General features: G+C 40.7%; 2 protein-coding genes across 2 annotated transcripts; one reads left to right on the forward strand and one right to left on the reverse strand.

Annotated features, from left to right (window-relative positions):
• Positions 1-691: 691 nt before the first annotated feature.
• LOC135465629 (uncharacterized protein C1orf50 homolog) lies at positions 692-7,676 on the forward strand. The gene is made up of 5 exons (XM_064742910.1): positions 692-803; positions 3,103-3,218; positions 4,176-4,262; positions 4,921-5,052; positions 5,660-7,676. The coding sequence occupies exons 1-5, from the start codon at positions 764-766 to the stop codon at positions 5,888-5,890; spliced, it is 606 nt and encodes a 201-aa protein (XP_064598980.1). The 5' UTR covers positions 692-763; the 3' UTR covers positions 5,891-7,676.
• A 4,309-nt stretch (positions 7,677-11,985) lies between these two features.
• On the reverse strand, positions 11,986-14,878 carry LOC135465963 (transcriptional adapter 2-alpha-like). The gene is made up of 2 exons (XM_064743347.1): positions 14,775-14,878; positions 11,986-13,838 (listed from the first exon to the last, which is right to left on the reverse strand). Exon 2 carries the CDS (start codon positions 13,517-13,519, stop codon positions 12,206-12,208), a length of 1,314 nt encoding a protein of 437 aa, XP_064599417.1. The 5' UTR covers positions 13,520-13,838; positions 14,775-14,878; the 3' UTR covers positions 11,986-12,205.

The raw sequence follows: 14,878 nt of genomic DNA on the forward strand, positions 1-14,878 counted from the left end.
CTAGAATATATGGTGGTAGTTCTCATGCGGAATTCAAGCATATCAATTTCACTCTGGTTATAATCTGTATTTGGATTCAGTTAGTCACTTTGATTGATGACAGCATTTTATGTATAATTCTGAAAGAACATTTGAATTGAGATTTTATGTAGTGGTGAGAATGGTAATGTGTTATGTTTTTCACGTGCGATGAAATTCAAATGAAATGAATGGTGATATGTGTCGTTTACCACAGCGATGAAATTCATTTGGATGAAGATGTATGCTCAGATTCATATATGCAGCTCTATACGTGTAATTCGTCGCTAGTTCCAGTTTTGGAAGAGTGATCGAGTATTCACCGAATCTCACCATTTACGAATGTCGACTAGATTTCGTCGCTGCTCTTGTTTTATGCCCCATGCTGTAGTCTTACATTTTATACATTCGTCATACGTCCAATATAAGAAAAGGAGTTGAAGTCCTTCGAGGCTATCACGCCTACGATATTCATTCAATAGCCGCTCTGTCATTTGGTTTTAGTGTACTCCATAATCGCATTCAAGCTGCGAGCAAGTGTAAATGAGAACTTTTGACATTTCAGAGCACGTGTAGTTGTTATGGTGTTTTCTGATTGGACCGAAATGATGACGTCATCGGTTGTATAAAATCCTCTGCCTCCATTTCGCTCGGTCATTTTCGTTTGATAGAGACAGGGGAAAGGGTAAACCTGTGTGCAGCAGTTGTGTTTATCCCTGACTTTTTTTACACACAGAGTGCAAATATGGCTCTAGCAAACCCAGACGATCTTAAAGCCACAAAAGGTAAATATGTAGAGAACATTGTATCTGGCACATGTATCGTAAATTAAAGAGATGGCATTCCATGTTATAAAAGTTTTGGCAAAGATCGAAGGCCGATATGTTCACCAGAGTTATCGGCCTTGAGTACACCTCCCAGGCCCTATTTTGTCCGTGTTGCGTTTTGTATTTATAAACCATCACCATAAAGAGCATTTTTGAGACGTAAAACTGAGAAGAACTGGTGCTAACCAGGCCAGGCTGACTGCTTTCCTGGCCAGACCGACTGCTAACCTGGAGTTTCCCTTTGCACTTTTCTTGTGGGCAATAAAATAAAATCTTTACATTCTGTGCCAGAATTGAAGTTCAGAGCCTTCCGATTCGATAGAAGGTTGTAGTCGTAATTTTCTATTCATCAGCTGTTATTCATTTGCCAATTTTGCCACATTTTTTTTTTATTATTATTTTTTTTGAATGCGAAACAAAAAAGGATTCCTTTTTTTCCGACGTCGACCATGATCAAAGAAGACAACAAAGTTGTCTCTCTTTTTGTTTACATTTTACATCTGCGTGTTTCGCCTTGATTCCAGGGATATATCTGCGTGTGTTGCTCGGGGGCATATGGAAACTGATGTACCCCCGGAGTCCAGTCATATTCGGTCTCATATGTTTGGCATTTCAACCAATTAAATAAATAAAAATTAAGGTAGAAAAGGTCGGAAGCAAAGCTTTACTGAGTTAAGAAATAAAGCATTTCTCTGTAATTTTTAAACTCATCTGTACTTCGTGTCCTGAGAGTATCACAGAGTCCGTAGTTTATCAAAAATATCCACAGTGTAGACATAATCCATCAAAACAAGAGAACATAGATTGTGATATATCTGGACACAGGGCCATTGTTTCTGTCTACTCTATCATATAATATCACCTATGTCATATTATGGGATGGAACAAACATAAAACAGTGAGTCCAGATAAGAGAATTTACTATTCTCCATCAAACCACAACTTGATGGATTCAGTCCACATAAGGTGAGTTCCAAGTGACGGGTGCTGCATTCAGATTGCTCTTTTACTCACTTATTTATGAAATAAGCTGTTAAGAACTTTTAAGACCAAGGCATCCATAACACAGTAAGAAAAAGAATCACCCTGGGGTGTACTGCAAAAAGGTGAAAGTTATTAAGAGATATCAACCAATCATAGTATGGGCTAATTTGCATAGTGTGACGGGTGCTACAGACAAAAATCATTGACGACTTTGTTGATCCCTGTGATTTGTTGTAGGATTAATTCTCAGATTTAGACTTGAAGATTAGTTGAGTGAATACTGTTCATACATCCATACAGACTTACAGATATACATGCAGATATAATAAAGAGTTCGTTTAATACCATCCTGAAATAATAGTCACCCGACATCATTTTTTTTTATACTGGCTATTGAAAGAGATATACAGACTTAAAGAATTTAACATTGAGAGAAAATCCATTATAGAAGCCCATCATAAACTTTAGAGTATGGTCTGTTTGTGGAAAATTGAGTAGGGGTAATCAGGAATACCAATGACTTTGCACTAGATTAGCATGAATGAAATCTTTATTATTGTTTATATTCGCCAGATTTCCAAGAAAGCTTAATACAGGTTATTGCATTTTTTTATGCATTTGCCGTCAGATTTATTTATAGGTAAACTATTAAAACTTGGTTGAAGATCTTCGTGTTCTGATAGTATACTGCATACTTCATATGTGTTCTAAATGGTTAATAGCAACAACAAATATTTTTAAGGTGCTGTTAATTTTTATAGTAAATGAGTCCAATGTTTCTTATGCTAATGAGCAGACTAAACAGGACCGGCCATGTGATCTGTGACAGATTAGATGATAATTGAAAGTGTTAAAGCAAAAATTGATCAAATTCATATTTTCAGACTTGTACATTGGTACATTCACTATTGAAATTTAGTCTGTACCCTAATTCTTCTAATTTTTGGGACACCTGGTCTGCTCTTTTCAACCAGTTTATCTGTAACTGTAGCAGGGATATTTAGGTTCTTTTTTTCACGTGGTTAGCACAACTAATGACGAACATATTCACATCTTTACTTTCCCATAAAACCGAGAGAGCAGTTTAATTCCTTGCTCTCAGCACTACTTCTATAAGTCTTAAAATTAGAAGAAATAGGGTACTTTTAAATATCATTAGTCATGCACCAGTCTAGAGTGTCGGTGTTGGGAAAAATACAAAGTTTTAGGTTGAAATATGAATGTGAATTTTCCCATTTGTTGTTAAAAGATACTAAATATTTTACATTTTCAGTGAATTTAGTGGAGCAGAGTGACAGGCCAGGAGGCGTGATGATGGTGAACACATACGCCACTAACAGGGCCTCAGACCCCATGGATTTGGTGGAGCTAGCCAGAACTGTACAGAAGGTCAAAACTCTACTTATTTTTGTACATATACGGTGTACATGCATTGGATCAAGATTTGCCACTTTACTCAGCATCGTTTCATTTAAATACACAAGTCAGCACACCACAACCCATTGATTGGTGCTCACTATGTGCCCTGCATATATGTCATTCTTTAACCTTTCACATGTTTGCAAGGTGTTTGTCCAAGGACATTTTGAAGGCATTACTGTATGTAGACTGATGAAATTACACTTTTTGTGAAGCCGTGTAATTGGCCAATCCAACCAATGTAGTTTTGGTGTCAAAATCAAATTGAAAATGTGCATAAATTGCACTGAAAGTTGCTCTTCATATGCGAAAAGCTTGAGGAATTAGAGTACCGGTACTTAGCATTGGGTCGTGAGGGAGTGTAGACAGTGGTCAAAAGTACTTGCCTATTCATAGCTAGAACACATGAGGAGCATTTTCAAAACTGTCCTGGGTAGGGAATTCAATATTCCCCAGCTCTCACTGCTTGTGGGGCCATGTTTTGGTTTAAATATTAAGCTATGCACTTGAACTATAAAATTTTGAACATTGGGGGGAAAAAAATACAGCATTTTGAAGAATAACAATTTTTTCTTTATGTTCACCAATAAAAAAGTAGGCACTCTAGATAAATAAATGTTGAAAGCATCTTTGAAATCAGCAGTGTTTTGGCTTTACGATTACAGTTGTAGGAAGACGTTGCTGTAATTGGCATACCTGTATATTTCCATTTTAGGAGACTGTAATATTACACATTAATGCCACAGTAGTACAAATACATGATGATGTACACTTCAACTGGAAAAGGATTTGCACTTAAAATTGTTGTTGTTATGAAAATGTACACATACAGAAGCTTCACCTGTTCAGCCAATCTGCATTGATTCTGTGCCCATAGTTAAAAGCTGGTGTTGCGATATGCTGCAATGTTTGGTTGTTTTTGTCTAGGGGGATGAATTCACACGGGCCACTGCTGGCAGTAAGCTGACAATTATAGCTGATCAGATAAGATATCTTCAGGAACAAGCCAGGAAGGTATTAATCAAGATGTTCTGCAAAATAATCACCAAGAGATCTTGTTATTTTGTAAAGAATAACTTTACCCTTACAGACGGGCACATATTCAAGATAAAGAAGAGGGCCTCGTCAACTTTGTCACTCTTTAATAGTGCAAAGTAAAAATTAATTGCTCTACAAACTTTAACTCTGTGATGTCTTCTCCCATTTCTGCTTGAACAAATCTGCTGTTTCACATTACAGGAAGCCATTTTGAAATGTTACTTAAGCCTATATAAGTTGTGACCTAACTTTGATTGATTTGTTTATTTATTTGATTGGTGTTTTACGCCGTACTCAAGAATAATTCACTTATACGACGACGGCAAGCATTATGGTGGGAGGAAACCGGACACAGCCCAGGGGAAACCCACGACCATCCGCAGGTTGCTGCCAGACCTTCTTACGGCCTAACTTGGATAAATACGTGATCTAGTACTCAGTCATATCTTTGGAATGCTCACGTGCATTATTTATTTTTTATTTAAAAGCCCTTGTCTTTCACGTCATTGTTGGTGTAGTTATTCTGTTTAAAAGCAAATTTAGGGATTATATACTGCTTAATATCAAAAAAAATTTGATATGAAACCTTTGATCTTTCGATCTGAACTTTCGTCACCCGTTTTCTCCCCTGCAGGTTCTGGAGGAAGCCAGACGGGACTCTATGCTACACCATGCAGCCTGTAACATCGTGAAGAAACCTGGACAGACCTATTACTTGTACGAGAGAGAGTCGGGGCAAAAGTACTTCTCTCTCCTCTCACCCCAGGTGGGATTTCTTTTTCAATGTTCACTTAATGCACAAGTATTGTAGCTCTGGAAAACGAGAGACTCATTTTGACTGGGTATTTCTGCACATCATTTTGTCATCACAATTCACTGTCATACCAACACGGTCCAGTCAACATCATCACACGGCAGGTTTCACTTCACAATGAAGTACAGTACACTAATTGGACACAAGTAAACAGACCAAATCAGAATCTTAGGGTTTATGTCCATTTTCTCCGAGTTATTTATTTATTTATTTGATTGGTGTTTTACGCCATACTCAAGAATATTTCACTTATACGACAGCGGCCAGCATTATGGTGGGTGGAAACCGGGCATAGCCCAGGGAAACCCACGACCATCCGCAGGTTGCTGGCAGACCTTCCCACTTACGGCCGGAGAGGAAGCCCGCATGAGCTGGATTTGAACTCACAGCGACCGCATTGGTGAGAGACTTCTGAGTCATTACGTAGCGCTAGCGCACTAACCAGCTGAGCCACAGAGGCCTCTTTCTCCGAGTTATAATTATCGGCTGAAGAAGATTTGCAAGAATTCTCCGTGTTGAATCCAGGCCCACAAAATTTTGTTCTGCTTCATTTTCTCAGGAGTGGGGTCCATCGTGCCCGCATGATTTCGTGGCAGCTTTCCGGCTGGAGTCTGACATGTCCTGGACACCGGTGGAAAATATAGAGAGACGCAGTGAGGAAATTGCCATGATAGACAAAGTTCTGAATGCTCAGAAAGCCATTATGGATGTGGACTCTGTACTGGGACTAAAATGGTCATCCACGGACAACACCATATTGGAACACACTGAGGAGAAAACAGGGAGTTGAGACCAGTTGGTTTAGGTTCATAAGACTTTAACTGTGATTGTGGTTTGGTCAGTATATAGGCTGATAAAAGCCATGATCCACTTTCCTCTTGTTACTGGATATAAATCTACTTGTACTAACAACATACATAACAACATCACCACCTGTGGTTTACACTACTACTGTCAAAGAAAGGAACCAATTCCGCATCGATGTAAGGGAATATATTTCAAGAAATGGTAGACCGAATTTTTGCTAAGAGAACCCCAGAATTCATTAACTTAGTTTGTAACCAGTACACTGTATTTATGAAGTCGAGCTGGTCATAGTGAGAAAAAAGTGATGGACAACACATTTGTGGTTGGTTGTGTCATCTAGCGCTTGTTGAAGACCAACTGACTTCCACCAGCATGGAGTGCATATGTGGGAAGGTTTGTCAGTAACTTGCCAAATGTTGGAGGATTTTCCCTGGGCTCATCGATTTCCTCCACCCTGAAAATTGACTGCCATTGTGTCAATGAAGAATTTCTGTTTATGGCATTAAAAAGAAGTAAGATATATGAAAGCAGTTGTTGAAGTACATTTGACTGAAAATGTGTAGCAGAGTATCCAGGGATCGTTTTTGCTGAAATTCTGATACTTGTGTGGTCATTTTATTTACAGTAATCAGCAACCATGTGTTAACATGCTGTAACAGGTTCTCCCAGGAGGATTGCATACCTTTGACCTGTAGGTCAGATGGTCAGTCCCAAAATTCTGATCATCGTTACATAAGAGTGAAGTACATGTATTCAAGATCATGATTATGTAAAACACAAATAACTATTAGAAAAATAAATATGTTATGGTAATGATGAGATCATGCTAAGAACTTCTTATAATGAGCGAAGCAAGATTTGATGTGTGTTCACTCTATAGTCTGTCAGTGTCCTTACGGCTCATCGGCAGTGGAATGGTACAGAGAGATGTAATATACATGTATATCGGGTGGGCATAAAAAAATGGGCCGTACTTTGATGCTGCATTGCTCTATTATCCTTTGTTCAAACCCTTTCAACTTTAAACGTTTAAATGGCATGATTTTGTTAATATAGTGACCAATTTTCAAGGTCATAGCTGGAGTAGTCTGTACACAGGGTTAAAATGAAAACATAGCCTAAAAAACTCACTTTCCGGTGACCCACATTTGCTGAATCAAGGTGATTTTCTTTGCGGCAGACAAGGAATTGATCACCTTTCCAAGTAAAACAAGGTAGAACATCATTTTGAAATGTCCGGAACATGCGTTTTTGACTCTATTTTGATTTTGGTCCCTGGAACAGAAATCTTAAAGAATGAAATTGAAATTTGGTCTGTATGCTTAGGACATAATGGCTTTTGAGTGTGTACATTTTTAGAAGCTGACATAATAGGGTTTTGGATATATTGAGTGTCAAAGTATGGCCCAGTTTTTTAGGCCCACCCAATGTATGGTTAATGAAACAATGTTTTTATTTTTAACTAAGGCTGGAGGCCAACTTGTATCTCACATGTAAATAGCTAATTTCATTCCTGCTCATGAACTCTATTTTATGCCAGGTGAATAATTTATGTCATAACCAGAGTGCAGTTTTTATGTGTATGTGCAACACTACATGTATGGATATACTGGTATTAAACAGTGTCAGTGTTGCAAAGTGTTTGTAAGGAGTCTTGTTTTGGTTTACAGGATGTATACAGTGTATGTGTGTATGTATACGATAATGAATGTATGGATATCCATCGATACCTTTTAGATTGTTACAATAAAAGAATTCAAAGTCATAGAATTCAAAACGCTGTGCTTTCTCATCTACATATAGATCAATGAAATTACAGCTCCCTTTGTGATTTGTTTGTGAATTCTGTGTCATTTATTCTTTAGTATTTATTTGGTTGGTATTTTATGCTGTACTCAAGAATATTTCACTTATACAATGGTGGCCAGCATTATGGTGAAGGAAACCCGTCAGAACCTGAGGAACACCCACGATCATCCCTGTTGTTGGCAGACCTTCCCGCATACAACAGGAGAGGAAACCATCATGAGCTGGATTTGAACTTGCAGCGACTGTTTTGGAGCGAGGCCCTTGGGTTATTTTACTGCAGTAGCATGCTAATCACTAGGCCACAGCGGCACCCCTTATGTATAGTGGTGGTAGTGAGTAACCATAAATCTGTTCAATTAAATCTTAAAAATTGACTTCAACGTTCAGTTTAATTGAATTAGGATATTCATTTGATTTGTTTATTTTATTAGGTGTTTTGTTTATTTGATTAGGTGTTTTATCCCACGCTTAACAAAATTTCACTTTTGGGAGGGTCTAAACCAAGCAGAGCCTCGGGTAACCCACAACCATGCACAGGTTGCTGTCAGGCTTTCCAGTGGCTTCTTTCAGAGGCATTTAGGAATTGGGATGGTATAGATTGACAGAGGCATTACTTAAGGATAACAACTCCTGGATTTATTATGTTGGTGACGTTTCGATGTGGGTTCTTACATCGTTATCAAACCATAAGAACATACAGAGATACAAGACAACATATATACAGTAAGAGAGTGAGTGGTGTCAAAAACAGGCAACAATGTAACATAGATAATAACTTCAGGGTTAATGGCTTCAGGGTTTAAGGCGGTCACTGTCTAATCTGATGAGGTCATTGTAGGCACTCGGTAGGTGGTACCCGCTGTCTCGGTTAAGCTGTGGATTATGTCGTCGGATCATGATCGCTTCCATCAGTTTCCTTCTTTCATAGTCTGACTGGTTGTTTTGTAGGGTATGAACTGTGTTCCAATGGAGTTGGTTTTCTGGATGGGCTCTGATGTGGTCACTGAGGGCTGATTTTCCATCTAATTTTTCTACTGAGGCTTTGTGCTCTGCAATTCTGATACTGAGTGGTCTACCGGTTCCTCCAATGCATTGCTGTTGACAATCACAATTAATGCAGTACACAGATCCTTTGGGTTCTTCCCTATGGGTTGGCTGTTTCTTTCCATTGGCTATGAGTAGGGTTTTAAGGTTAGAGGCGGAGGTAAACGTTGTTTGTATGTTCAGTTTGTCATGCAGGAGTCTTCTTATCTGGTATCTTGGGGTGCCTATATACGGAATGGTTATATATATATTGGGGTGGTCGAGTCTCGTTGCTCTGGTCTTGTTAGCCGGATTGAGGGTTTTGCTAATCGTTCTCTCCACTAATTGTGGGGGGGTATCGGTTTTGGGTGGTGAAGGCTGTTTTGCTGTGATTTATTTCTTCTTGGAGGTTGATGCTGGATATCTGTAGGGCTCGTTTTGTTAGGGTAGATATTATTCCTCTCTTGATCCGATTAGGTTGGTTAGATTGGTAATTCACGTATTGGTCTGAGTGTGTGGGTTTGCGGTATACTGAAGTGAGGAGTTTGTTGTTCCTCTTGCTAATAAGTACGTCCAGAAACGGTATGGTTTTGTTGCATTCTTGTTCCATGGTGAACTGTATCCTGTTGTTCTGGGTGTTGAGGTGGTCAAGTAGGGACTGGGGGTTGTCAGTCTTGTTTAGTGCTACAAATGTGTCCTCTACCTTACGGAACCAACACAACGGTTTGATGGGGCTTGCAGCTAAGGCTTTGTTCTCAAATTCTGTCATGTATATTTCGGAGATAAGTTGTGATAGGGGGGATCCCATCGGTAAACCGTGGAGTTGTTCATATATGTCATCCCCCCACGTGAAATAGGTGGAATGCATACACGAGTCCAGAAGGCTGATAATGCTGTCAGGTTTCATGGCTGTGTTGAGAGGGTGTTGTCTGCTGTTCAGCTTCTGTCTTATGATGTCTAGGGATTCTTCTCTAGGGATATTGGTGAATAGGTCGATGACGTCGTAACTGATCAGTTGGGCTGTGCCTGGAATGTCTTTAATTTTGTTACAAAATTCTGCTGAGTCTTTGATGTAAGATTTGGAAGTTTTGCCCAGAGGTGTTAGGAGTTTAGTGAGGTACTGTGCCGTGTTGTAGTGGACAGTGCCTCTGGAGCAGATCTGGAGTCGGGCTTTGATCAGGTTCTTATGAACTTTGATAGTTGCCCTGGCGTAAGGTGCTCTGGGGTGCGTTGTGTTGAGCTTTGGTACAGTTGGATGTCGATTTCATTGCTGTTCTGCAGGGCTTTGAGTTTTGCCCTAAATTCTCTTTCTAGTTTCGTTGTGGGGTCTTTGGTTATTTGCCTGTATGTCGTTGTGTCGCTGAGCATGTCGTTGACTAGTTGGTTGAATTTTTTCTTGTCAAGTATAACTGTGGCTCTTCCTTTGTCTGCAGGGGCGATGGCGATGGTATTATCGGTGCGTAGGTTCTTGATGGCCGTTCTTTCTTCTCAGGTGATATTTGGTTTTTGCTTGGGTGCTTTGATGAGAATGTCGCTGATTTAGTGTTGGATGTAATCAACATTACCTCCAGGGGCGAGTTGTTGAAGACCTTTTTCTATAGCTGACATAAAATCATCTCTGGGGATTTTGTTCTGGGTAGGAATATAGTTCGAACCCTTAGCCAGTAATGTCGCTTAAATTGATAACGGTTTTGCTATTGTGACTAGTGGCCCATCCAGAACACCAACTCCAATGGAACACAGTTCATACCCTACAAAACAACCAGTCAGACTATAAATGAAGGAAACTGCTGGAAGCTATCATGATCCGACGACACAAACCACAGCTTAACCGAGACAGCGGGTACCACCTACCGAGCGCCTACAATGACCTCATCAGATTAGACAGTGACCGCCTTAAACCCCGAAGCCATTAACCCTGAAGTTATTATCTATGTTACATTGTTGCCTGTTTTTGACACCACTCACTCTCTTACTGTATATATGTTGTCTTGTATCTCTGTATGTTCATATGGTTTGATAACGATGTAAGAACCTACATCGAAACGTCACCAACACAATAAATCCAGGAGTTGTTATCCTTAAGTAATGCCTCTGTCAATCTAGGCCTTCCAACGTATAGGCCACCACTAGAGAGGGGGCCAGCATGAGCTGGACTTGAACTCATAGCAGCTGCATTGGTGAGAGGCTCCTATAGACACTGTGATATTCACTTGTGGCAACCCAGGTCCTTGGGGCTTCAATGTGCAGACTTAAATGAACAAGGGCTCAATGTATTCATTTATTTGATTGATGTGTCGCGCCATACTCATTTCACTTATATAAAATTAACAGTGTACAGATACCTGAGGGATAGCACATCCAGTCACAGTGTACAGATACCTGAGGGATAACACAACCAGTCACAGTGTACAGATACCTGAGGGATAGCACAACCAGTCACTTTGTACAGATACCTAAGGGATAGCACACCCAGTCACAGTGTACAGATACCTGAGGGATAGCACACCCAGTCACAGTGTACAGATACCTGAGGGATAACACAACCAGTCACAGTGTACAGATACCTGAGGGATAGCACAACCAGTCACAGTGTACAGATACCTGAGGGATAACACAACCAGTCACAGTGTACAGATACCTGAGGGATAGCACAACCAGTCACTTTGTACAGATACCTAAGGGATAGCACAACCAGTCACAGTGTACAGATACCTGAGGGATAACACAACCAGTCACAGTGTACAGATACCTGAGGGATAGCACACCCAGTCACAGTGTACAGATACCTGAGGGATAACACAACCAGTCACAGTGTACAGATACCTGAGGGATAACACAACCAGTCACACAACCAGTCACAGTGTACAGATACCTGAGGGATAACACAACCAGTCACAGTGTACAGATACCTGAGGGATAGCACACCCAGTCACAGTGTACAGATACCTGAGGAATGGCACACCCAGTCACAGCAAACCAATACCTGAGAGGTAACACCCACAATCACAGAACACAGATCCCTGACAGGCATAGTATGCAGACTTTCACAAGATTGTGTTAAAAAAACAGAAACTGTCAATATAACTATAAATGTCCACACATATTAATATTGATTGAGAAAAGTTTAATGTCAAATCACTGGCCTGTTCCACCAGAAATAAATCATGGTTTTATGTCCCGTTACATACAAAGGTATGTTAATAAATATCGGTATGAAATAAATGAAAAGCAAATTTATTGAAATGATTGGTGTTTTACACTGTACTCAAGAACATTTCACTTACACAACACTGGCCAGCATTATGATGGGAGGAAACCAGGCAGAGCCCAGGGGAAACCTACCACAATCTGTAAGCTGCTGGCAAACATTCCAGCCTAGAACCACAGAGGAAGCTAGCATGAGCTGGACTTGAACTCACAGCCACCGTAGCAAAGCAAATTTAAAATGTTACAGTAGCTCAGGTCATATGGAGTCTTTCCTTATTACGCCTTGGCTTAAGAGAAAGTCATACAACCTTCTGGTTTTATTCACATCGATCTTTATGAGAGCCCTTGCCTGTGCAAGTTTCAAACTGCCGACCTTTTTACACTCGGCCACAAGAATGGATTTGAACTCATTATATGCCTCAGGGACCAGCCGAACAGATGAGCACAGTTCTTTCTCTTCCTCATTCAGTTTCTCAAAGCCTGGAAGTCCGACAATGTCGAGGGGAGGAGCTGATTTCCTTGGCACTGACGGATGAGTAACAGGGAAGTACTTGACGCCATTGCTGAGGGCAGCCTGTTTCTGCAGCCAGGATTGGCATGCCGTCTCATCCTGGATGTGATCAAGAATGTCACTAAGCATGTGACGTTTCGACCGCTCCAATTCTCGTCTCAGTTTCAGGTGATTGTACACTTTCATATGTCTCAGCTGTGTGAGTCCATTTTCCCGGAACTCTTGCAGATGTTCCACCTCTCGCTTCAGTTCCTCCTTGTAGTTGAAGCCTTCCAAGTACTTATCAAAGTCTGAGGGTGGCACCAGCCTCATTACTGCCCTCAGAGGGTCCATGTAACGACGTAACGTTTTCTCAAATCTGCGCTCATGGACAGAGAGCTTTTTGTAGTTTATTAGACCATAGGAGCGCACAATCCTCTTGCGTCTGTGCCTCTCCATCAAACAGCTCTGATACACCTGTAGCGCGGCCAGTTTCAGCTGCTCCTCCAGGATGTCCTCTTCGTTCTCCTCCAGGGTGATGTTCCGCAGGTCGAGCTCCACAAAGTTGTCATGTTCTGAGGTGAACTCGGAACGTGCAGCCATATAGCCTGCCATTTCAATGCACAACGCTGATGATTCTAGAGGTCGTGGTGGGTCATCTGACAGCTTAAAGACAATGGGCAGAGGTTTGGGCTGAAATTCTGGCTCAGGGAATGCTGGTAACGGGGTGGCAGGATGATTGATATAACAGTGTGTGTAGTGCCGCTCACATTCCTCTGGACTTTTGGATGAGATCTGAGCAGCAATGTCGGCCCAGTTACCAAGCCCACAGTCAGACACAGCCTTCAGAAGATCAGACTCCTCTGCTGCTGTCCAGTGATCCTCAAATAACGCGAAGTCTGTCTTAATAATCTCATAATCATGGTTGCTGTAGTGACTGTCATTTTCAAACCCCTGAGCAAAACAATGCAAACAAAGAAGGGTGGTCGGAGTCATGCAGACGCCACACCTGATGTAGGGCTCTGATAATGTGGTGTTACAACCCAGGCAAGTCTTGTAATCATCTTCCTCCTCAAACATTACCACAGGAGGAATGGTGTTGATCACACAGCAGAAGAAATAGTGTCACAAAGCAGAAAAAATTGTGTCACACAGCAGAAGAAATGGTATCACACAGCATAGGGAATGGTGTCACACAGCACAGGCAATGGCGTCACACAGCACAGGGAATGGTGTCACGCAGCATATGGAATTGTGTCACACAGCACAGGGAATGGTGTTACACAGCACAGGAAATGGTGTCACACAGCACAGGGAATGGTGTTACAGTCCAGGGCAGATTCCTTGGTCCCAGGCACATTTGTGTGAGCAAAGTTGTCAGTTTTTGTCTGATTTGAACCTACAGAGAGAACAAAGTATTTAGTTATATTAGTAAATCTGTAATTTTGGTATTAATTATTCAATCCTATATAATTACTTCACCTATGTTTTACACTGTACTGAATCACTTTTTCATGATTTCATGCAAAGATTTTCACCCATAGAGAGAGCTAAATGTGTATTGTTCACAGGAAAGTGAACTCTAACAAACTTTAAGTAATCTGACCAAACCTCTCCCCAAAACAGTGGTTACATAAAAAAAGATATAAAATGGAGGTATACACGTATATGGAAGGAGGAACAACTCAGTGTCTTCAAAGTGTTCAATGTACGATATCGACACAACAGGACTTGATTAAAGTGTCTGCCTTATGGTAAATCGCACAAAGTAATGCTAACTGAAAAACCGAATTTGATCATACTCAGCCCACCGGAAAGTAGCCAAAAATTAGAAAATGTTCCCAATAGCTGACTAAATATCACTGTCCTATACAAACTATATCTTCCCAAGCAACAGTCGCATAGATGTGATTTAAATGATGACTTAGACGCAAAAATATGATCTTACTATATCGGTGCTGCGCGCAGAATTTGGAGTTGACGTTTTTTACTCAAAGCTAGTGCGCACAATGGAACATTATTCCTGGGAGTTCACTCTAAGCCTGGCTGGCGTGCCCACTGTAGGGCACGGTATCATACATGGAAAATCAAAGGCTGTGTGGTCATGGAATATTTCATTCTGAGTAGAAAGGCACATGGGGTCTGTCTTGCCAGCTGACTGGGCGAGTTGCTCGTCCTTCCATATATAGGCCTACCGCCATGGATATACGGAGACGAAAACTAAGCACTGAATAATCCATCTGCACGCCACCATACTTGAATTTTTTCTTCTAAAATAAAATGAATTATTGACAATAAAGGAAACGAAATCAATATTAATACTTTTAACATTTACCTTGGATTTGTGCGTCTTCCTCAGTGACAGTTAATTATTGTGATTCTATCGCACCTGTTGCCTAACACGAAAGACGGCGTTTGTTGATGTTGTAGTTGTGGTTG

This window comes from Liolophura sinensis, chromosome 5 (assembly GCF_032854445.1).
Source record: "Liolophura sinensis isolate JHLJ2023 chromosome 5, CUHK_Ljap_v2, whole genome shotgun sequence".
NCBI classification, from domain to species: Eukaryota; Metazoa; Mollusca; class Polyplacophora; order Chitonida; family Chitonidae; genus Liolophura; species Liolophura sinensis.

What these genes read in the sequence shown, in the direction of transcription:
- LOC135465963 (XM_064743347.1), bottom strand. Translation starts at nt 13,519, where the DNA reads ATGTTTGAGGAGGAAGATGATTACAAGACTTGCCTGGGTTGTAACACC.
- LOC135465629 (XM_064742910.1), top strand. Translation starts at nt 764, where the DNA reads ATGGCTCTAGCAAACCCAGACGATCTTAAAGCCACAAAAG. An exon ending in CGATCTTAAAGCCACAAAAG is followed by an intron (nt 804 to 3,102) that starts GTAAATATGTAG and finishes TTACATTTTCAG; the next exon opens with TGAATTTAGTGGAGCAGAGT. An exon ending in TTCAGGAACAAGCCAGGAAG is followed by an intron (nt 4,263 to 4,920) that starts GTATTAATCAAG and finishes TCTCCCCTGCAG; the next exon opens with GTTCTGGAGGAAGCCAGACG.